Source organism: Caenorhabditis remanei, chromosome III (genome assembly GCF_010183535.1).
Source record: "Caenorhabditis remanei strain PX506 chromosome III, whole genome shotgun sequence".
NCBI lineage: Eukaryota > Metazoa > Nematoda > Chromadorea > Rhabditida > Rhabditidae > Caenorhabditis > Caenorhabditis remanei.
Window position 1 is genome coordinate 5,576,291 of NC_071330.1, and position 22,310 is coordinate 5,598,600.

General features: G+C 38.5%; 5 protein-coding genes across 5 annotated transcripts; 4 read left to right on the top strand and 1 right to left on the bottom strand.

Moving 5' to 3' along the window:
- Positions 1-2,286: 2,286 nt before the first annotated feature.
- Positions 2,287-7,073, top strand: GCK72_009245 (uncharacterized protein; the record flags this gene model as incomplete). The annotated part of the gene is made up of 14 exons (XM_053727287.1): positions 2,287-2,341; positions 2,393-2,501; positions 2,641-2,932; positions 2,981-3,578; positions 3,657-3,961; positions 4,012-4,166; positions 4,215-4,452; positions 4,576-4,646; positions 5,065-5,140; positions 5,187-5,433; positions 5,913-6,068; positions 6,116-6,362; positions 6,449-6,538; positions 6,869-7,073. 14 exons carry the CDS (start codon positions 2,287-2,289, stop codon positions 7,071-7,073), a joined length of 2,844 nt encoding a protein of 947 aa, XP_053586864.1.
- Positions 7,074-10,654: 3,581 nt separating this feature from the next.
- GCK72_009246 (uncharacterized protein) lies at positions 10,655-11,284 on the bottom strand (the record flags this gene model as incomplete). Its single annotated transcript, XM_003092632.2, has 2 exons — positions 10,655-10,695; positions 10,777-11,284. 2 exons carry the CDS (start codon positions 11,282-11,284, stop codon positions 10,655-10,657), a joined length of 549 nt encoding a protein of 182 aa, XP_003092680.1.
- Positions 11,285-11,995: 711 nt separating this feature from the next.
- On the top strand, positions 11,996-12,775 carry GCK72_009247 (uncharacterized protein; the record flags this gene model as incomplete). Its single annotated transcript, XM_003092640.2, has 4 exons — positions 11,996-12,211; positions 12,263-12,468; positions 12,550-12,635; positions 12,735-12,775. The coding sequence occupies 4 exons, from the start codon at positions 11,996-11,998 to the stop codon at positions 12,773-12,775; spliced, it is 549 nt and encodes a 182-aa protein (XP_003092688.2).
- Positions 12,776-18,068: 5,293 nt separating this feature from the next.
- Positions 18,069-19,659, top strand: GCK72_009248 (uncharacterized protein; the record flags this gene model as incomplete). Its single annotated transcript, XM_003092637.2, has 3 exons — positions 18,069-18,209; positions 18,256-18,503; positions 19,455-19,659. The coding sequence occupies 3 exons, from the start codon at positions 18,069-18,071 to the stop codon at positions 19,657-19,659; spliced, it is 594 nt and encodes a 197-aa protein (XP_003092685.2).
- A 198-nt stretch (positions 19,660-19,857) lies between these two features.
- On the top strand, positions 19,858-20,554 carry GCK72_009249 (uncharacterized protein; the record flags this gene model as incomplete). The annotated part of the gene is made up of 2 exons (XM_003092636.2): positions 19,858-20,195; positions 20,317-20,554. The coding sequence occupies 2 exons, from the start codon at positions 19,858-19,860 to the stop codon at positions 20,552-20,554; spliced, it is 576 nt and encodes a 191-aa protein (XP_003092684.2).
- Between the last annotated feature and the right edge of the window lie 1,756 nt (positions 20,555-22,310).

Consider the following 22,310-nt stretch of genomic DNA (forward strand, 5'->3'; position numbering starts at 1 on the left):
TGTGATCACATAGGCGGTCTATCGAGTGTTCTGGTCCGTTTTCACCTTTTTATTTAAGATCCCAGGAGGAAAAATATATTAATCCATCTGTTAATATATGTCTATTGTCTTCCTCCGGTTCACACCTTCACTAGTCTTGCATTGCACCGCCCGTCTAATATCGTTGTTCCCAACAAATAAGAAATAATCACACAATACTTTTCGAAATTGACTGTGCTCCTCGACGATTCGGTTGAACTACATACTTCCTCAAGCCAGTTTTTTCCAGAAATCTCACTCGAATTGGGCGGTTAAAAAACAGGCAAATTATACCATTGAAACATGCAAAAAACTGAAACAAGAAATGAGTTCCTTCGATAAAACATTGAGGCGATTCCAGAGTATTCCATATAGTAATGAATAGGTTGAATACACATGGAATCACATATTGAAGGCAAATAAATAGTGATTGCATAATTATTTTACGTTGAAGCTCACTACTGCCACGCCAGCAGTTCTCATGTTCAGTGCAGAGTTTGTAAATGATAATTGTTAAGATGAAAAAGAAAAGAATAAGAAATATTGAGTTGTAGATATGAATTGAGTGGCTGGAGAACAGAGAAGGCTGAAAGTTTTTGACAAGTTTGATGTTGAGCTTCAGAGACAAACGGATACTATTACCGTCATTCCATTATTCGGGTTAATTGAATATCCACGTCGTAGAGAGTCGTAGAGACATGGATCAGTGAAACACGCGATAATCAGAGAGTATAGAACAACCAGAAGCATGACGAATATCACTTTATTTGGCTTCTAAAGTTAGAATTTATGAAGGGATCGGTTTCGACTACTTTACATCAAAAAGTTCCAGCAGGAAATAGTTCTTTGTCATGTCTGCAAGTCTATTGATTGCCAGATAAATACAAAGACTCGTTCCAGATATCCATTCCACTAAATATCATAATTAACAAGACGAAAATCCCCAGAAGAGTACGGCCTTGACTCCCCCCAACAGGTACGTTTTGTTGTTTCTCATGGAGAAGAAGCAACGAGTAAAGTATACAAAACATTCGCAACAAAACATAAAGGTGGTCTGGGCCATGAGAACAAATCTAAACAAACTAGGTTACATACTTGTCAAACTTCTTCCAACGACCATTCCAATGAAGGGATAACTACAGAAAACACCTCCTTGAAGCAACAGAAATGCTGGCCATATTGACAATGTCATCACTTCAAACCACGATATTATTACTGAAGTTTCAAAGGATTTCTGTTAAGATTCTGATCTGAATTTTACCAGAAACGAACAAAATCTTGTAACACGATGACTTCATTATGTTGTGTGATAGGAAAGCCCACAGTACCAATGTTGTAGTTATCTGGTAATTAAAAAGAATTATGATATATTGAATACGAATGTAGTGTCTGCCAACGCTGTATCGACATGCCTGCCTGTACATCTGTAAGTTCAATAGCCCGAACTCTTACCAGAAAGAACACCCCTCCAAATAAGTTTATCATTCCATAAGTGTGATGAACTTTGCCCTGCTGGAACCACTGTTCACTGCTTCGATGCCAACAATGATATCTAACCAAAACAGCTATAATTCATACAGAAAACTTCAATTTGTTACCTGTACGGCTCACTTCCAATAAAGTACGAGATCCACTCTTGCATTGTAGTTTGTCTCAAATATGCCATTATTCAGAGGCAAAATACTAAAATATATAATAGTAGCTAGACGAGGTGTGAGAAAAACTTGTCTCTTCATTTCTAATTAACCGAGAGAGTTTATAGAAAGAGCTCACTGCTCTCCAGGGATTATTTTTTAGTTGTTTTCAAGTCTTAGGTTTCTATTATACTATCTTTTCGAGGTTGTGTAATTCAAGGTGATGCATTTGTAAAATAACTTTGGTTTTTTTTCACTCAAATCTTCTGATTCTCGCTGAATTTACCAAAAATAATTACAAAAAACCAATTTCCTCCGAAAACTCCATTCAAAACTCCCTCTCTCATTTTCTCCACAACGATACTCCGATCTCCCGCTCGCGCCTAGTTTAGTGGACTTTTCGCGGAGTTTGTCCGCTTATCAGCAAAGTTTACAACAACTTTCTAGTCATTTTTAATTGTTTCAATGATTTTTCGCTCAAAAATAACATCGAAATAATGATTTTATTCAAAAATATCTTATTTTCCACTGTTTTCGAAAACTAATACGAATGTAATCCTGGTTTTTGAAGTTGGACTGCTCTGAATTGCTCCAAACGTTATTTTTCTACTAACTAAATTGTTCAATTTCAGTAATGTTCCGCCACGTGGCTCAAAACTTGGGCTCGAGAAGCACCTCCATTCAGTCATGTAAGTTATACAAATGCTTTTGTATCGATGAAAAATAACAAACCCTTTCAGGTCGGCTGCTGAGAACTCGTTGGGAACGTGGATACCTCAAGGACCTCTATCATCGTCGTCAGATTCTCGGAGCTGATCCAGCAATCTCCAGATCTTCCTATCCAAACTGGTAAGTAGAATATTGGGGTTGTTCTGTTTTTACGAAAGCCATTTTCCCTCTCTCACTTCTCGTAACGTTGCAATGAAATGAATTCAAACACGCTTGAATCTCAAGCTGTTGAAATATTGTTCTCTAACCCCTGTATCAGCTCGGTGCAAGTGCGAAATCATCACTGCTCCGCTGACAAATCAACTCATCAATGGGCTCCAATTAAAACTGGAATCGATAACTCATCAGAGGACTTTGCCGCGAATGATGCCGAGATGAAAGTTCTTGTCGAGGATCTGAAAGCCAAAATTGCCAAAATTGAACAGGCTGGAGGAGAAAAAGCTGTCAAACTTCATCGCAGTCGTGGAAAAATGCTCGCCAGAGAAAGAATCGACGGTCTTGTTGATGCCGGATCTCCATTCCTCGAGTTTAGCCAGCTGGCTGGTTATGAGGTAAGCTGATTGAGAATGACACGAGTTTCCTTGAATTTCTAATTTCAGATGTACGGCAAAGAAGAAGTTCCATCAGGTGGAATTCTCACTGGAATCGGAATAGTATCTGGTCGCGTCTGTGTTATTGTTGCCAATGATGCCACCGTGAAAGGAGGAACCTATTATCCAATCACTGTCAAAAAACATCTTCGTGCTCAGGAGATTGCTCGTGAGAACAATCTTCCATGCATATATCTCGTCGATTCCGGAGGTGCCAACCTTCCACGTCAAGCCGATATCTTCGCTGACACCCAACATTTCGGAAGAATCTTCTACAATCAAGCAACAATGAGTAGCCAGGGAATTCCACAATTAGCTGTTGTGATGGGAAGTTGTACTGCTGGAGGAGCATACGTTCCAGCTATGTCCGATCAGGCTATTATTGTCAAAGGAACTGGAACTGTGTTCCTTGGAGGACCACCACTTGTGAAAGCAGCAACAGGAGAAGAGATTTCGGCTGAAGAACTCGGGGGAGCTGATTTGCATTGTGGAGAGTCAGGTGTCACTGATTACTATGCTCATAGTGATCAACATGCATTGTATTTGGCAAGAAGTTGTATTGCTGGACTTCCACCAGTCGAAGAGCAGATGACATTCAACCCAAATGGTAGGCAAGGAAAATCAGTTTAACTGAATCTATAAATAACTTAGTCAACAACTCTGAATTCATTCCGATTGTTTTCAGCTGACGAGCCCCTCTATCCAGCTGAGGAGATTTACGGAATCGTCGGATCAAACCTCAAGAAGACCTACGACGTCCGTGAAGTCATCGCTCGTATTGTCGATGGCTCAAGATTCCACGAATTCAAGGAGCGATACGGAGAGACTCTTGTCACCGGATTCGCAACGATTTACGGTCAGCGTGTCGGAATCCTTGCCAATAACGGAGTACTGTTCGCTGAGAGTGCAATGAAGGGAGCTCATTTCATTGAGTTGTGTTGTCAACGAAAGATTCCACTTCTATTCCTTCAAAATATCACTGGATTCATGGTAAGCTTAAAAACCCTTTTCAATATATCTTTCAATCTGTTTGAGTTCAGGTCGGAAGAGACGCGGAGGCAGGTGGTATCGCTAAACACGGAGCCAAGTTGGTCACCGCTGTCGCTTGTGCCAATGTTCCAAAGATCACCGTTCTTGTCGGAGGATCTTATGGAGCCGGAAACTACGGAATGTGTGGAAGAGGATATAGTCCAAGGTTTATTTTCAGCAAATTAGTAAAAGTCAAACAATTTCGAATTTTCAGATACGTATTCATGTGGCCAAACTCTCGAATTTCTGTGATGGGCGGAGAGCAAGCAGCTAATGTGCTCTCAACTGTACAAAAAGAGAAAAAGAAGCGCGAAGGGGCCGAATGGACAGATCAGCAAGATCTTGAGCTTCGTAAACCAGTTGAGGAGAAATTTGAGAAAGAAGGACATCCATATTTTGCTTCCGCTCGGCTGTGGGATGATGGAGTTATTGATCCTAAAGATACGAGAAAGGTTTGTAATAGTTTTGAAATTCATGGCTTTCGACTGTAAGGACACAATTTTAGGTGCTGAAGTATCATCTTTGAGTTAGAATCAATAGAATCCAACTTTTAAAAACAACATTTCCATTTGCAGGTTCTCGGACTGGCATTCCAATCCACCCTCCAAAAACCGATTCCTGAAACGAAATTCGGTGTATTCCGCATGTAATCATCATCATCAACTCAGGGGAGCTTCATCTTCTCACTCATGTATTTTTGTTGTGAGATTTTTTCTATACGGATTCCGATTATTCAAATTCTCAATTGTAGAGCTTTTCCTCTCCGGCTACGATGGTAAATTTAATGTAGATTAGTAGTTTTTTTGCTTTTTTTTTAAGTCTAATACAATCACCGAGTGCCTTTTTGTTTTTTAGGAGAATATTTTTTAGTTTTGTTGAATGAATAAAGTTGCATTTATTGTTCTGATTCCACCTGATTTGTATTGATTCACCGTTATTTGTTTATTTGATTTGCACGACACACAGGGAAGAGAGATGGGAAATTGGCTTTCGTACAAGGGGGTAAAATAGAAAATAAAAGATGGAAAATTTAATTAAAAAATGAAAAATGTTTGAAATTTCAGGGATTACAACAGCGAACTATACGCATTCGGACACAGAATTGGAGCACCGGAAATATCTGAAAATGAATATGTGAAAGTGAGTTGGATGACGTCTTCTGAACCTCCGAACGATCTATTTTTAGGCATTAACAAACGAGTCATTCTTCGAGCGAGCCGACGTAGAAGAACAAGTGGAAAGAGCTCAACCTGGAGCAGAAATCGGAACAGAACATAACGGAGAGCTCGTGCGGAAAGGAGAAGAGAGATTATCGATTTGGTTGAAGAGATATTTGAGATTTCATTTGGCAAAAGCACCAGAGGAATTGATTGATTCAATTGATTCACATCTCTTGAATGATGAATGCTTGGCTGGAATCGCTGGACATCTTGGTGAGGGTTTCGTTTAGATTTTAAGATGTTAGAGAAAAATTCTCAGAAAATTCACTAAAAATGCTTCGAAGGCACAGTGGACAAGAAACGTGGCAGTTCTTGAATATGCATAAGAAACGTACGAGCCATATTCACAATCAGAGAAATGAAAACGCGCTTTCATTATTTTTTGAAGAAAAAACTGTGTTAAATTCGTTAGAAAACGCACCCGCTAATTTGAATAATTTTTAATCAGAAGCTCTGTCAGCTTTTTTATGACAAAATTTCAGTTTTACAATTTAGTTTATATGAATAATTTCGAAAAATTGCCAGTTTTTCAAAGCCTGGACGTTTTCTGTTCATTTGAAAAAGTTGCGTCACATTAAGAAGGGATGTGGAAGTTCTGACTGAAAACCAGACAACTCTTGTTTCTTCTTAGAAGTTCCGAAGCCAAAGTTTTCTTACAATAGCATTTTGTCACACAATTACTCAACTTTCAGGAATCGATCATCTCGTCCGAACCAAAGAATTCCCAATCAGCCAACAATCATCCGCCGATGCGTTCCGTGCTCTTGCTGGAGTCTTTTCTGATGAAAAAGTCAAGAATCTCGTCATCGATTTCATAGTTCCACAACTTGTTGATATTGATTTCGCTGGTGATTCAATTCTCGTCCTCCCCACTCCTCTCATATTCGATTTTCAGATATATACCCGCTTGCTGATCCTCTCGCCGTACTTACCGATTTACTGAAAGCAGAAGGTGTCACTGAAATCGAGCCACGTCTTCTGAGATCTGCTGGAGAGAATAGTGCTGAACCGATTTTCGTCGTGGCAATTTATGCGGATAAACAGAGAAATGTTGGACAAAGTGCTGGCGAATCGGTGACAATTGCTATCGATATGGCGGCAAGAGAGGCATTGTTGAGACTGTGGAATATTACTTCTGATAGGTGAGAGAGTCTGTCTGTCTGTCTGTCTGTCTGTCTGTCTAGGTGTCCTATTCGTAATTTCATAATTGATATTTTGCTTTTTACAGAGTTCTCTTCTTCGGAGATCGTGCTGCAAGTGTACCACTGGAGAAATACTCGGAACCAAACTACTCACTGACCAAGAAATGTGCACCAGGGTAATTATTCATGTCATAAGAATTTCTCGCTCGTGGTATAGGATATTGTGTCCGAAAAAGTAACTTTGGAGAAACCATTTTCTACATTTTGTTTTGGGAAACCAGAAAAATGTCTCTGAAGTTACATTCGAAATTTCGGATTTCGATAATTTGAGTGCGAGTACCTTCTCGAAGGCGTTCAAGTTCGAAAACGGACAATTAGATCTTGCTAGGCATATATCTAAACCTTCAGAGTTGAAACTTTCCATTCTCAAATAAAAAGGCATGTTTTGTTATTCTTCCACCAAAAAAAGTGGACAACTTACCGAGTGCTCATTACGTTTTTTCCAGAACAAACACCTCACTGCTCGACGAGAGTCAACCAACAGAATCACCGGACAACTTGATTGAAGCCGTCCTTCGATACAGAAATATCGTTGATGCCGAAGTCGGAAAGAGCTACACAAAACGATTGCGACACAAATTCTCACGTGGTTCACTGGCGAAACGATCATTCAGATATCTTGTGAAACCAAAACCTTATACTGTCGCCTAAATTTATTATTATCTTTTTCTCGTCTAGCTTTTCTTCAAGTTTTTCTCCTCTTTCTTTATTAAATTTCCCAGTAGCCAGTAGTTTTATTCTCTCTTTATTTTGTTACGTTTCGTTTTTTCTGTTATTCTATTCTCTCCCCCCCATCATCATTTTCAACACACTTGTACATGAGAGTGCTCAAATGAAGTCAAAATTAGCAGCTAATCAATTCAGAAGGAACCCCCTTTCTCAACACAAATTAGTCTTATTTCAAATTCAATTCGAATTCCTAATGTCATCCTCTTGTTGTTCCCTTTCTCCTTCTCCTTTCATCTATTTCTGCTCTTTGTCCCCCTTTTCCCATCGCGGCCATTTGATAAATGATGGCCCTTTCTCACTGCCAGATGGATGCATCTTTGAGAAATGAGAGCTCTCTTTGAAAGAGTCAAACGAGAAGATTCCATCCCTTGATAACAGAACTTTTTGAAATATGAAGAAGAAGAAGCTTCTCCCAACGGAATCGATTTGTTTATTGGAGGAATATGATATGGAATTTTGTTGATATTGAGCACGAAAGTGTGAAAGAAGAATCTATAAACACTGAAATTCAAGAGATTGTTTATCAACACAAATCAGTAATCATCAAAAGAAATGTAAACGAACTGGATGCGACCTTTGGACCTGACGAGAAGATCGAACATCATGCAGGAATATGAGAGAATTGGAAAGATTACATGAAAGTTGCTGAATTTTCTAAATAATTGTTTCAGAATAGTGCCATGGAGATTCACTATTCCTGTTGGAGATTTTTCAGATATTCGAAAAAACCGAGATATAATAAAAACGACAGACTTGATAAAAATCGGGCCGGCCGGCCCGGATTCAAAAATGGGTACTCATTTTTTAACAAAATTTTTTGAAATTTTTTGAACATTTAGAGTAAAAGTGCTTAAATTATCACACATATTCACCTTCTGATTGAATTTTAAAATTTTCGTCGAAAACTAAACTCTTTTCAAAAAAATGTTCTAAAAATTTTTTTAAGTTTTTCAAAATGGGCCGTGACAGTCTGGAAAACGACTGAAGAGCATACCGAAAAATGATAAAAAGAGGAACAAACATCAAGAGTAGCTTAAACAGTGTTGATTTTGAGCATTTTCTGATCGAAAAATCACATGAAAAATTCAATTTTCCAATTATTCTTGTTAATTTTTTGCATTTTCCAACGTATCGTACACAACTTGAAGTAGTAAGAAAATGACGAACAACTGGGAGGTAGAAATCGGCTAAGAGTTAATACTCCATTTTCAAGGCGATATGTACAAAGAATATCACTTCCAAATGTCACGCTTACTCTTAAAACTGTTTGAAACTCCGAAGAGGACTCATTCTCAAACCAATTAAAGGAGGACTGAATTGATATTTTTATTTCAGATTATGATACTCCAGGCAATTCTAAGAAACATTCATCATTGGAGCACATGCGTTTTCATGTCGGATTAGCCAAGAACGAGGAGAAGATGCAGTGGGAGTATTTTACTAAGTTAGTGAGACGTCGAATGGTTTCTGATGAGGAGATATTTTTTGATTCTTGATTAACGGTGGTGTGCTCCGAGGGAGAAATCGGCCCAAAGAGATCATCAATGTTGTGGAAAACAACAAAAAATATGAGGAGCGTCTTTAAAAATGTGTCTGATTGGATGTTCGTTTTTTCTATTATTTTCAAGAAATATGTATCTATAGCCTAAATCGATCTTTGTTCTTCTGAATTCCCAATCAAAACTACATTCTCTCTTCACTCTTGCCTTCCCATCAAAAGTGCATTTTAATGGAATCTTCTCGATCAATTTATTGTAAAATTTTCCCTGCAAAACTCGCTGCACTTTTTCTCATTTCAATCTGATCTCTACTTTTTCTCTCTTCTCTTCTGACACCAATCCAGAACATTCTTTTATCATCTTATCCCTTCTCTTCCATCACTTTCATCCCAGTTGACCCCGTTACATTACACAATATCTCTTCTTGATTAGCTTGCAGAAGAAACGAATGAAATGAAGGCTCAAAGTGATAAGAGAGTTCTAAAGATCTTTTGAGTTTTGAACAGATATACATTCCATTCGAAAAAGAAGAATAGAGATATAGGACTACAAACCACAAAGCATCTTTTCGAATGGCTCCATTTTATGTCACGTGATGTGTTAAGGTTTGAAAGCACAAAAAGAAGAGAAACCAGTGTAAAGATGAATCATGAAGAAAGTAGTCGAAGAGATCCAAAGTGCACTCTTATCTCTCTCTCTCTCGGGTCAACTAATGGAATGTTCCAACTGAAAGAGAGATAGATGAGAGAGCTTGATATCAAGGTGCCTGGTGTCAAGTGGTACGTGTTGGATTGAAATGACTCGATGGGGGAAATGAGATGAGAAAAAAGTTCAAGAAATTACACAATGCTTTAGTGATATTGAAAGTGGATACTTTTTGATGGGATTCGAGTGATTGACACGGGCGAAGGTCTGAAGAAAATAAATGAAACAAACGGGAGAAAGAGAATGGAAAGTTTTGAAAATCCAGACAACTTTAGAGTCAATTTGGAAATTGGAAAAGATTTTTAGTGAGTTTCTCACCAAATATAGGAAAATTTTCAAACAAAAAAATCTAAATGTTGAAAAAAAGACTACCAAAGGCACAATATTTTTAAAGTTAGGAGTGATCTTCCGATCTCTTCTTTCATCCTTTTCTTTCATTTTTATTTATTCATTTAGGTGTGCTGGACACGTGAAGAAGAATAAATCATCAGAAAATACAAAAAACGAATGGAAAACACGGGAGTTGAAGTAGGGCGAGTGGGGTAGATATTAGAAATACAAGTCAACATTTTCTAACGAAATCCAATATGTTTGTTGTTAGAAGCCTACTAGAAAGATAATCATTGACTTTTGCTTTTTTTTGCTACCTTGTCCTTCAGAGGGAATCATATAGCTGGGAAAATGCAGACGGAGAGATTCTAAACCTTGTTTCAAAGAAAGCCTTTTATCAAGACGTAATGGATTATAAAACCATCTCTGAAAATTTACAGAGGAACTGACACAAACACAGGTAGACTATCCGAGTTTCCATGAAAATATGTCCTGAAAAAGAGTATTAGTCGTTTGTCCAATAATCAAAGTTTTTCTTAATAACTCCAACTCCCGTGTAGACTACCCCGTAGTCAGAAATGCCAATTTTTCTCTCCAACTCGGCTAACTGAACTCTGATTTCCGTTGACTACAGTATCCTCTAATCGCAACTCCACCATTTAACCGCCCTTTGCACCCATCCATCTTTCCTTCCAAATGGCTCTTTCTTCAAGTACTTTGGACCTTGATACCATAATGTTTACAACGACAACAAAGACGAAGAGAAAGAGCCATTTAGAAGAAGAAGAAGAAGAGTTGTGTCAATCGACATGTGCATCCAATGTGCCATCTGGGAGAAGAAGAGAGATCAAACTTCAGAGTTTGATACTGGTAGAGAGAAAGAAGAAGAGAACAAGATGTTGCCATGAATAACAAGTTTATTGAAATGAAGGATAAAATTTAAAAATCATATTGAAGAGAAGAGGAGATTTAGTTGACGTATTGTCCGATGAGTCCTTGAACCTTCTCATCTGAAAAATAGATATTTTGAGAGGGAAGAGTAGAAAGGGAAACTATAAGAGACCCCCTGGGTGGTTGTGTGTGAAACTCACTTGTGAAGAATCCAGTGAGAATTGGGAACTCGGCAGTGATCGTTGCCTTGGCGTCGTCGGAGAGAGCCTTGTACTCAGCGATGTATCCTTTGGCGAGGTCCTTCAATGAGTCGAGTGTTGGCTTCTCTCCAGAGAGGTACTGTTGATGGAGTTCACGTCCCTTGGCGATGATCTTCTTGACGAGGGCTTGAGCAGAGGCGTCGAGTTTCTCGAACTTGGCGGTCAAGAGGGCTTCGAGCTTTCCGGCTTTCTCGTAGAGGGATGGGGACTTTTCCTTCAAAGCTGCCTTGAATTCCTCCTCGGTCTTGTATTCCTTGTGGTTCAATGCGAGTTCCTTGAGGGCAGCCTTCTCTTCAGCAGTGATTTCCTTGAGGTGTTGGGAGACTTCGGCAGGGATTAGTCCCTTGTACTCGGATGGGATATCATCAAAATTTTCTGGGACCTCTGGGATTGGGGCCGAGAGAACGGCGACGGTGGCCAAGGCAACCAAGACGAGAGTGCGGATCATTACTGAAATATAAAAATGGTGTGGAGATCAAGAGATATTCAAGAGAAAATTCGGAAAGAAAAGAACAAAATCAGTCTGGTCGATCCACAAAAGTTAGAGTTAGAGTCAAGAGACTCTAAACCCAAGCCATCCTTCTCGAAAACCGGAAGACGAAGAAGATCCAAATGATTGAAGTTGATGCTTTCTCCTCAATCCGACCGTTCTTTTATACTGCTCAATTGAATGTTTGAACCCTATCCGCCCATCGAAATAGCACGCTGATCACGGAGACTCCAGAATCCAACAATCTGAAATATCATCTTCCTTCACGAGACGCAGCTTCCATTTCCAGTATAAAAAACTCTTAGTGTAATGAGGTTTTCGGAATTTTCCTTTTTTTTTCGCTATTTCGGAGCCGCATCCCAATGCTCCCGTGCCGCAATCGTGCTCTTTCTCTCCTCCATACTATTTCGTCGACTCCGCCCATTCGGTTCGATGGGGACCTGCGTCTCTTCTGTGACCCATACTCTCATGATTCGAATTGTAATCCTTCGGGGGTCACCCATCAGGACCGCCTCTTTTTGTCTGTCTTTAAAAGAGGCCCTCAGAAACAATGGGGGCCACACAACACAACTTCATTTCTTCTCTTTCTTTCTTCCCCTTTTCTCCAAAACTCTTCCAAAACTCTTCTACCTAGAAAATCCCGAATCTTAAACTCTCAAATTTCCAGTAATGATCCGATCCCTCCTCCTTGTTGCCTTGGCCACCGTCGCCGTTCTCTCCGCTCCAATCCCAGAGCTCCCGGAGAACTACGAGGATATCCCATCAGAGTACAAGTCCCTCATCCCAGCCGAAGTCGTCGAGCACCTCAAGTCGATCACCCCAGAAGAGAAAGTGATCCTCAAAGACGTCGCCAAAGGATACAAAGACTTCAAGAGTGAGGACGACGTGAGTTTAAACCCAATCCCTAAATCAAATTCATAATCTTTTTCATTTCAGTTCCTCAATGCTCTCAAGGAAAAGTCCCCAGCTCTCCACGAGAAGGCCTCCAAGCTCCACCAGATCGTGAAGGACAAGGTCAATGCTCTCAACGAGGAAGCCAAGGCATTCGTCAAGAAGGCTATTGCTGAAGGACGCAAGATCCACGCTCAATACTTGGCTGGAGAGAAGCCATCCCTCGACACCCTCAAGGCCACCGCCAAGACGTAAGCTTCGGGATATCTATATACTTGGGGAGAGATTCCTTCCAACTCCTAACTTTTAGAATCTAATCCTCTGATTTTCAGCCACCTTGACGCTTACAAGGCTCTCTCCCAAGACGCCAAGGACTCCATCGCCGCCCAATTCCCAATTCTCACTGGATTCTTCAAGAGTGAGTTTCACACACAACCACCCAAGGGGGTCCCCTTCTAGTCTCATTCACTGAGATCTCACTCTCCCTCTCCTCAATCACAAACAATTGATTTTTCAGATGAGAAGGTTCAAGGAATTGTCAACCAATACATCAACTAAGCGCCCACTTCTCCCGGACAATTCTCCGATTTTCTTTCTCTAATTTTCATCCCCCCCACCCCCAACCATTCTTCATTTCCCAACCACCCCCCCCCCCACCCAAAAAAATGTTCTTTTTTTGTTTCTAATGCTATTTTCTAAATAAATGTTCAATCATTCAAACCAGTCTTCTTGCTTTCTTTTTCTTTCTTTTTCAGATTAGAACCTTCCAGAAAGAGCAAGTGCTATGAGAAACTTGCAGAGATACGAGAATCGAGGAGTCCATCACAACATTCAGAGGCACAACTTGGAAAATTAATGACCCTTCGATTTCATCAGCCATTTGGACAGAAGATAAAGGTAACAGCATTGGAGAGTGAGAGATAATTCGTCACGGCTCAAAAAGTGATCAATGAGAAACAAAAGAGTTGGAAAAGAGTAGAATTGGATGGAATACATTGCGAGGAGTTGAAGAAAATATGTTGACTGGACCAAGAAGAAGATATGCTTTGGTTTTCAAGAGATAGAACAACAAGAGATGTTTCAGCAGGTCAGTAAAACGAAGAGTTAGATAATCTCAATTTTCGCTTTTTCAGATGATTATTCTTCTTGGATACTAGTATCCGAACTCCGGCAAATCGAGAAGATCAATGAAAACGACGGAAATCGAATGAGAATATACGTCAGTTCTCTCAAATTCAAAAGAAGAGTCGAGGATTCCTTGTCTTCTAGGAGAATCGTTGATTGATTGTGTTTAAAACTCTAATTCAAGCATTTTTGAAACCAAGAAACTGAAAGTAACTGTTTTATCGAAAAAATAAATGGAGAGAGATATAGATTTTTACTTAGTGACTACCATTATTGCCGAGAGGAATACAGCCGTACGGGAGGCTTTTTTCTTCTTTGTGTCCTGTCCCTATCGAGGAGTAACTTTCTCGCTGTAAACTAAACTCCTATCTCCATTTCCTGTTCTTTTTCTAAGACAGAGCTCGACTGTCTTCAACTTTTCAATTGATGAACGATTTAATGAAGCTCCAATGATCTGGAAACGTTTTGACATTTGATTGTTATTAATTGAATCACTTATGAGATAGAGGAAAAAGTGATTGAATATCAGGTGAGGTTCCTCACAAAGCTAACTCATGAGGCATAGAGTAGAGTATCATAGAGCCATGTATGGGCGGAGAGATAACAATTTGAACTGGAATCTCGAGATGAGCCGTTTTACAGGTTTTACCAAATCGATTAGTTAATAAAATAAAAACAAGTATTCACTTTCTTCTTGAAAACTCTTAGAATTTCAGTTCCAGATTGCAGGCCAATCCAGTGAATTCGTTCCAGTTGGCAGTGTCTACTCGTCAGAACCAATATGTATAACTATAGCACAGATTACCCCGCCGGTATCGTTGTATTGATGGAGAGACCGTTTTGAAGATTCAACAATTGGATCGCGAATCTTCTTCTACGTCGAATTCTCAACTACCGCTCTATCAAGTCTCATCAAACAAGCTGATACCAAATATAGCAACAAATATCAAGACCATCCAATCCTACAATCTTCATTTTCACACTTAAACTCCTTTTTCCACAGCTTACAATATGTCGAAAATCTGGTGCTTATCGATATTCTTGATCCATGCTTACAGCTGGCTTTTCTCATGTTTTTTTCTATCTCCTCCCACCATTTTTTGGACGATTACTAGATATAAGGCCGCTACTCGTGACGATTCTTTGGAGAAATCGGCAATAGTTAATAATTTGAATGATCATACATAAAACGAGGTTTCAAAGTTGATAACTTTTATGAAAAGCTGATTATCTATCTGGGATGTCTGTGACAATTAAAAAATACATGTAATCTATTTTACTATCACAATTATTCCCTAAATTGTCTATAAGAAACTCCTGCCGAGTCACTTCTGAGTCTTCATTTAAAAAATGAAATTGAAGCAGGAAGCCTCAAAGTTTTCTCCTCCACTTTCAAACGGATTCCGTCCTATTCGGAAGTCCAGCAGTCGCTTATTCCGATAACGTTCCCTCTTTCAACTATCATCTCTTCTTCATATTTTCCCTCTCCTCCCACACTTTTTCAACGTGTATACAACACGAAAAAAACGAAGAAAACAATCGGCTTCTTCATCTTTTGCTCCATGTTTTTCTCTCTTGTGACTTCCATAATCCGCCGTCACGGCCATACAAGTCTTCTATCTCTCTCGCTTCTTTTCTTTCTCCTTTTCAGAATCTTTTTCTCTTTTTCTATCTGAATGCCTAATAGAGGTCATAAAGTTTCTCTCTCTTTTCCCATAAAATGCTCAGGTGCTCTTTTCCTTAGTAGTAGTCGTAAAAGTCATAAATCTTCGTCTTCCTTTCACCAGTAGAAGGTATAAAAAAGAAGAGAAAGAAAATTGGCGTCGTCTCTCTTCAGAAGACACTTCTCTTCTTCTTCTTCACCAAACAATTTCCAGACGCAGTTCCCTTTGTACCTCCTCTTTCCTTCTTCTTCTCCTTTTGGCTCCTTCGTTTTCTACTTTTTGCAGAAAAGTTGTGTCTTCTAAAAGCTGTGAACTCCTTATTTCTTTCCCCCCATCTTCTCCGTTTTCCAAAAAGAAAAAGAGAGAGCAATAACCAGAAAAACACGAGAAGGCTTGAATCCAGACGACGTGAGGGGCTCTCTTTTTCTCCTTTCCCTCACACTTTTCACCCTTCAAAACACTCAAAATACAGCTGTTTGGGGGAAGAGGGTTTTGTTTTTGTGTGGAGTGAGAGGTTCCGCGCGGAATGCATTCTTCGGTTATTATTATTAACTGAGTGTCCGGACAAGCATGGTGCAGTCGATTGTTTTGTGGAGAGACTGCTGTAAACGTGCTCTTTCGGAAATTGTTTTTAGAGGTTCCCGAATTATTGGTTTTTTCTCATTTTGTGTGCCTGTAAGTTTTAATATTCTATACCTCAATCTGCACATACTGTATCGACAAATAATTTATTAAAGTGTTAACTTAGGATGATGTAGCAGAACCTGGTCTGATTATTTTAGATACAGCACCGGCTAAAATTTCTGCACTGAAAACAGGCCGATTTTGAGGGAGAAATCACTGTTTCGATATTTAACTTGCTAGGAAGTGCCCGTAAAAAAAGTTGTCAACTACAAAAATGAAATTCTACTCTTGGTCTGTTTGATCCCATAAAAATGTATTCTGTGGGACAGTTAGTATTACCATGACACACTCTCAAAGTTGGACATTTTCAACTGAAAATAGGCGAAATATGATACTATTTTAGCCGGTGCTGTGTAAATTTCTGTCAGTTACGAGATCTTCATCTTGTACTTTTAGGAATATTTAAGATAATGGTTTTTTTGTACTTTAGTGAAAATGATTTTATTGAGCTCCGCCTCTGTTCCGCCTCATATCTTTATTCGTCTATCCCGCACAGAGAACTGAAAAATAAAGGTATTGGTTTGTGCAATACACTCATATAGTATTTTGAGCATTACGACCCTTTTGAGACTTCGGTTCAATCACAAACAAGAACTTTTACTTCTCTTTAATTTCAATTGATTTCATTCAAAGGCACTTGTTTTGGATATCCAATATCGCACTTCCAAATTTAAACATTTTATTTGTTGTCCTCTGAACATATTACTCATTCCTGATGATATTTCTTTGATATTTCTCCCAGTAGTAATCTTTTACAGTAATCCCCTTTCTTCCTCGTTCAGTAATCTTGTTGAAGATTTAAATCCAAAAACAAATTGGGATAAAATGTGTGGTTCTGTTTACTAATTGGTTTCTTTTTCTCTTCATTTTTCCGAACAAAATATGTAAATTTAAATTAACATCTTTTGAATCTGAATCTTTAATTTTCTCCACTGACTGAACACTCAAAAATCCACCTCTATGTTCATATTCCCATTTAATCGCTCTTCTTAAAATCTGTAATATCTACCTCCAAACATCTCTCCAAATCCTACAAAACGTTTTTTATATCCATATAAAAGTCCAAAAATGCTTTAAAAGTTATGGGAACATTCGGGCGATCTCTTCTCTTTAATCTCTTGTTTTCACTATAAAAGGAGCCAATTCAAAGGTAATTTTCAGTCGGAACGAAAACAGGGGAAATGTCTTATGACAGCCAAAGTACCATGTCAAGATAATAATGGGACAAACGTGCTCATGCGAAACTAACTTTCTGAGCTTTCTCTGAAAATATAAAAGTTCGGCCAACTTTATTCGAGTTGTAATGTTTGTTGCTTGGCACGTGTTTATGACATGATTAGTAATCATACATGAGGTTGAGATTGTCGTCAATGAAAATATAAGTGTAGAATTTTGAAATGGACTTACGTGATGACTTGTGATCTACTGCTGTTCTATTTCCTTACAAGTTCCAAACTATTTTTCGAAGTATAATGTTTGCAATCAAAACAATATTCATTTTCCGAAAGAAATCAAATATTAAGTTCCCTATTCGTAGTCCATCATTTTTTCGTGCATGCCCTCCGTAGTTGTAGTCAGGGAATGCGTGGCTGCAGACCGTTTGAAAAGACCAAGTGCAAACCTGTATTCTTTCTCATCAAAGTAAATTTTTTGTTGGGAGAGCTCGCACGGAATGCGAAAAACAGAACAGGTGAAGGTCTTGAACTGTTCCGTACACTCAGAAAACATAGGAAATGTATCATTACATATCACGACACTCTTTAAAACCTTTCCATTTTTTAACTGGAAATAACTACATTCAGTATCGGCTAAAATAGTATCATATTTCGCCTATTTTCAGTTGAAAATACCCAACTTTGATAGTGTGTCATAGTAAAACTAACTGTCCCACAAAGTAACTTCTTATGGTATCGAACAGGCCAAGAATAGAACTCTATTTTTGTGGTTGACAACTTTTTTTACGGACGTTTCCTAGCAAGTTACATATCGAAAAAGTAATTTCTCTATCAAATCAACCTAGTTCAGTGCAAAATAGTGTGATTTTTGAGCTGTCCACTTGAAATTACTATAACTCTCTAGGAAGTATCCGTACAGAAAAGTTGATAACTACAAAACCGGAGCTTTACTTCTGATATGTTTGATTTATAAAAATTTACTTTGTGGGAAGAATTGTTTTACTGTAACAAACTATCAAAGTTGGACATTTTTCACTGAACAGGCAAAATATGATATCCTTTTGCCGGTACTGTAACATATTTAATGTCCGTTCCAGACCATTTTAAAGTTTACATGAATTCATGATACAATTTTGATTCGCTTCGCTTTTCCATTTTCGCCGTTCTCCTTTCCCGTTTACTTCTAAACTTGTTCACTTTCAGATGCGCTGGCTCCTGCACCTCCTCCACTTACTCCTCTACATCGATACCTCTGTTGCTTTGAATAGACAACAGACACGGTCGGATACAATGTTTTTAGCAATGGTTTGTCAGGAAGAATGCGAAGTTCAAATAAGATTCTTGGTTCGTTTCCCACCTTGTCTGTCTATATCTGAACAACAATTTTCAGGAACACCGATCCGTGAATGAGTCACATTCTCCATATGAGTTCACAATGGTTTCCAACAATGGATCTCTTCATGAAACGACTATGGATGTTCCAGAAGATGTCAATGTCATTGAATTCCTCTACACAGTTCCAGAAGACGAGAATGGAACATCTACTGTGGAGTCTGATATCTGGGATCTAAACTTCTCAGAAACTTATTTTCATTCCACTGGATCCCTCCAAGTTGTCGGAAATTTGCCATGTGGCAAGTAAGTTTTTTGATGTGATATATGTCAAATGATGGGATAGTTAATGGGCTAACATGTGGTCGAACACTTTTTCGATGATGAGATTGTAAATTACTTCAGCTGGGAAGAAATGTGGGAAATCGTGAATAGTTTTTTGGTACCTGACCAGGAGTCTAGTGGTTGTCAGGAGATTAAAAAAGTAATTTGTCATCATTGAATACTGCTAAGATTTCAGATTATCTATGATACATATTTTGGAATTTCGAAAAATGAAGTCGTCAAAACAAAAATAGTAGTATTATTTCATAAATGAGGTTATGTCAGATTATCAGATTACCTTGATTGTTGTCAGTTTTTGTCTGGAATGTTGAATTAACTATATGAGGCTGTTTTGAGTCTGAAAGTTTTACCTTTTTATGCTCAAAAATAATACTGGGTTTAGATTCGGAGAAATTCGATGAGCATTCTTTTATCATAATTGGTTTCGTCTAAGGTTCACAATGAAGCGGACTAGAAAGATACTGGAAAATTTTTCCCAAGGAAATATACAATACTGCCAAAGATTTGATCTTTCTTAATGTATTTTCTTCAAAATACCGTAAATCCTGTTATAGAGGCGCACCCGATAGCAAGAGTTTAGAGCATCCTATCTTGGCTGCCTTTAAAGATATGAAATTGTTTTCAACTATAAAAATATTTTGGAATATTAAGCTATATTTTGTCAGTTAGCAGCTTTTTCATATTTTCTTTGGGAACCGAGATATACCGCTGCAAACAGGCATCGCGAAGTGCGCCTCTATTACAGGTTCTACGGTAACTCAGGAAAATATTTCAGAGTATCCCTGAGTAAGATATATTCTTGAATGTCTAATTTGATGGCGCTAGAACACAATTATAGTATTTCTCTCAACTCCAATAAAACTACAGTACTCCCATCCTCGCCCTTCCGAATTTAATTCTTTTCTTTTCCAGATACGGTTGCCCTCAGAATCCCCTCTGCGACGGTGGCTGCAGATTCACAGTCATAGCTTCTCTCGCTGCATTTTGTCTCTCAATTCTAGCTGGTCTTATCCTTCAAACCGTCTATGTTTCCTTCCTCGGATTCCGTAAAAATCGGAAAGAGCTAGAGCTTCGAGACACTCTTCGTTTGACTGAATCTGCTGAACCCTCCCATTAACTTTATATTTTATTTGCCTCTCTCTATTTTCCTATCTCTATGTCAATGAAATAAAAATAAAAAAGATTTTGGTTTTTATGATTGGAGAAGCACGCCTTCTTTTTATGGGTTCCTTGCCCCATTTCATATTTTTTCTCTTCTTTTATTTCTCAGTCAATCCTATTTTTTCTCACAGGCACACCTCGCTTCTCTCCAAAAATGGGAGCCCATCGTGCTCCATTACTCATAATACTTCTCTACCTCCCTACCGTAATCTCTCAATTCCACCTCTTCATTGTGATATCATGCCAATCGTATTGCCACGTCACGTTCCGTCATCACGAGATGGAATACTACAGTGTTATGGAACACACCGCCCAAATTGCAAGACATTTCGAGGATCCTGTTCCGAATGTCACTTTCCAAGTGGACAACTTCTTCAATACGACTGATTTCATGCCAGTGACAACAAGTATCGAATGGATCAGTCATCTCAACAAGACGTTTTATTTCAATCGGGATGGAGTCATGATTATCGGACACTACTTCTGCCCAGAGTAAGTATTTTATCGGGAATTTTAGGAGACTGTATGAAATTGAAAAATTACAATGAAGCTTAACAGCTCCAGGCTGTTCTCTCCTAGAAAAAGTTTGATCTAACGATTCCCACGTTTCCAGCGGACGCTGCCTAATCGACAACACTCGGGCGGAATACAAAGATAAAATTGAGAAATGGTCATTCCTTCTGGTTCTTCTCGGAGTTATTTTCTTCTTACTACTGAGCGTAGTTGCTGATGTGGTTTATAAGTGGACGAAAGAGAAGATCATCGGAAGAAAAGACAAATCACAACCATATAACTCACTGGAATTAATGGATATGTCGAAGAAGAATTCTGTCACGACGAGCAGAGCATAATTCGATTGATTTGTACTTTTTGAAATTTCAATAATTGTAAAATATATACAAAATCTCTCCGGTATTCCCTCCAATGAATGGCAATAAATTTCTTGATTCTCATTCGTTTGTTTCGGTTTTTGAATATAGCTGAAAGGGCATAAAAGAGATCAAACAGAGCAGGACCATCTCATGAGAGACGCGGCGTCTCTTTGATGGACTCTACAAATAAGAAGACCCATTTTGGTGATATTTCAGAGAATATGTTAGTGTTTACAGTCATCACGGCGAAGTTTGAAAGTATTTGGTAGCTACATATTACGGGATTTGAGCTCTTAGGGTTGGTAAGGAAGAGTAATTTCTTGATCTGTTAGTTTAACCTACACACAGTACCGTGTAAAAATATACGAATTTTGGCCGTTTTCAGTTGAAAGTGTCTAACTTTGAGAGTGTGTCATCGTAATTCTGATTAAAATAGTGTGATTTTTGAGCTATCGTCTTTAAATTATCACCAATCTTTAGGGAGTGCCCTTACAAAAAAGTCGTTTACTATAAAAATGAAGTTCTACTTTTGATCTGTACGATTCATTAAAAACCTACGGGGTGTGACAATCAGAATTATCATGACAAACTCTTAAAATTGAACAATTTAAACTGAAAATGGCCAAATAGCAACATAGGTTTACAACTACTGTGAAACCTGATTCAGAAGCGCTCATGCTAGAAAGAGTTGGGAGCATCAAATCTCTATTGCTTTTGATATTTTTTGAACTGACAAAGTATTTTATGAATGCCTAACTGTATTTTGTCAATGAGTAACTTTGTGGTATTTCTATTGGAAGTTAAGGTATAACGCTTTGAACGGATGACCCTGTGTGCTTTCGTCACCAGTTTCACACACTCTTTGTCCTCAGGTCACGGGCTTTCCTGTATCCGGTGGCTACTATTCTTCAAGGTGAGTCAGATGATAATCACAATTCACTACTATTTACTGTTTCCACTTTTCGAAAATCCCTCTTTTGTCTCCTCCATTCGTTCTCACATATGCTCTTCTAGAAAAAAAGGAACACCTGACAAATGTAAGTTTCCCAACACAATTATTTTTTCTAACACTGACATCCTTCCACATCTGACACTCATCTGTACGACTAAATGGGTTCACGAACAACAGTTTCACCTGAGAATTGCTCATTTCCAAACACCTGTCTGTCATTTCGAGCAGATTTCACAGCAGATTCCTCGAGATTTTATCTGAAGACTGCCTCTAGGAAGAAAATGTTGTAGAGGGATAGGATTCCGTGTTTGTCATACGAACTAGAGTGGGCCTTTTTGAGTTTATAGCTTCCCAAATGTTGAATATAGTTTCAGCAATAAGCTGTTGAATTTCGAAGCCTATTCAAGGTTTACTGAAAACTTTTTTACCGGAAACCAGTTGAAAACTAATACTTCGTTTTCTTTGGGTTTGGTAAATTTTTCTTTCATTTTTACCTCTTTCAAAGTTTTTTAAAACTCGATTGTGAAAACTCCGCAACAAAAGTCTGTTAAATTATTTGATTATTTTGAAGCTCCCATTTCTCTTTCAAACTTCATTCCGAAGTAAGCACAAAATCTAGAATTTGTTTCTCCGTTCCCATCGAATTACCACCCACTAGAGAGATCTAATTAAAACACTTCCGGTTCAATCTAGAGCCAGGATTCAGTGGGAACCTGTTAATTGTCTGTGAATCTTCCTTGTTTTCCCTGAACCCCCATTTCCCCCTCATCACTTCAATTTTCT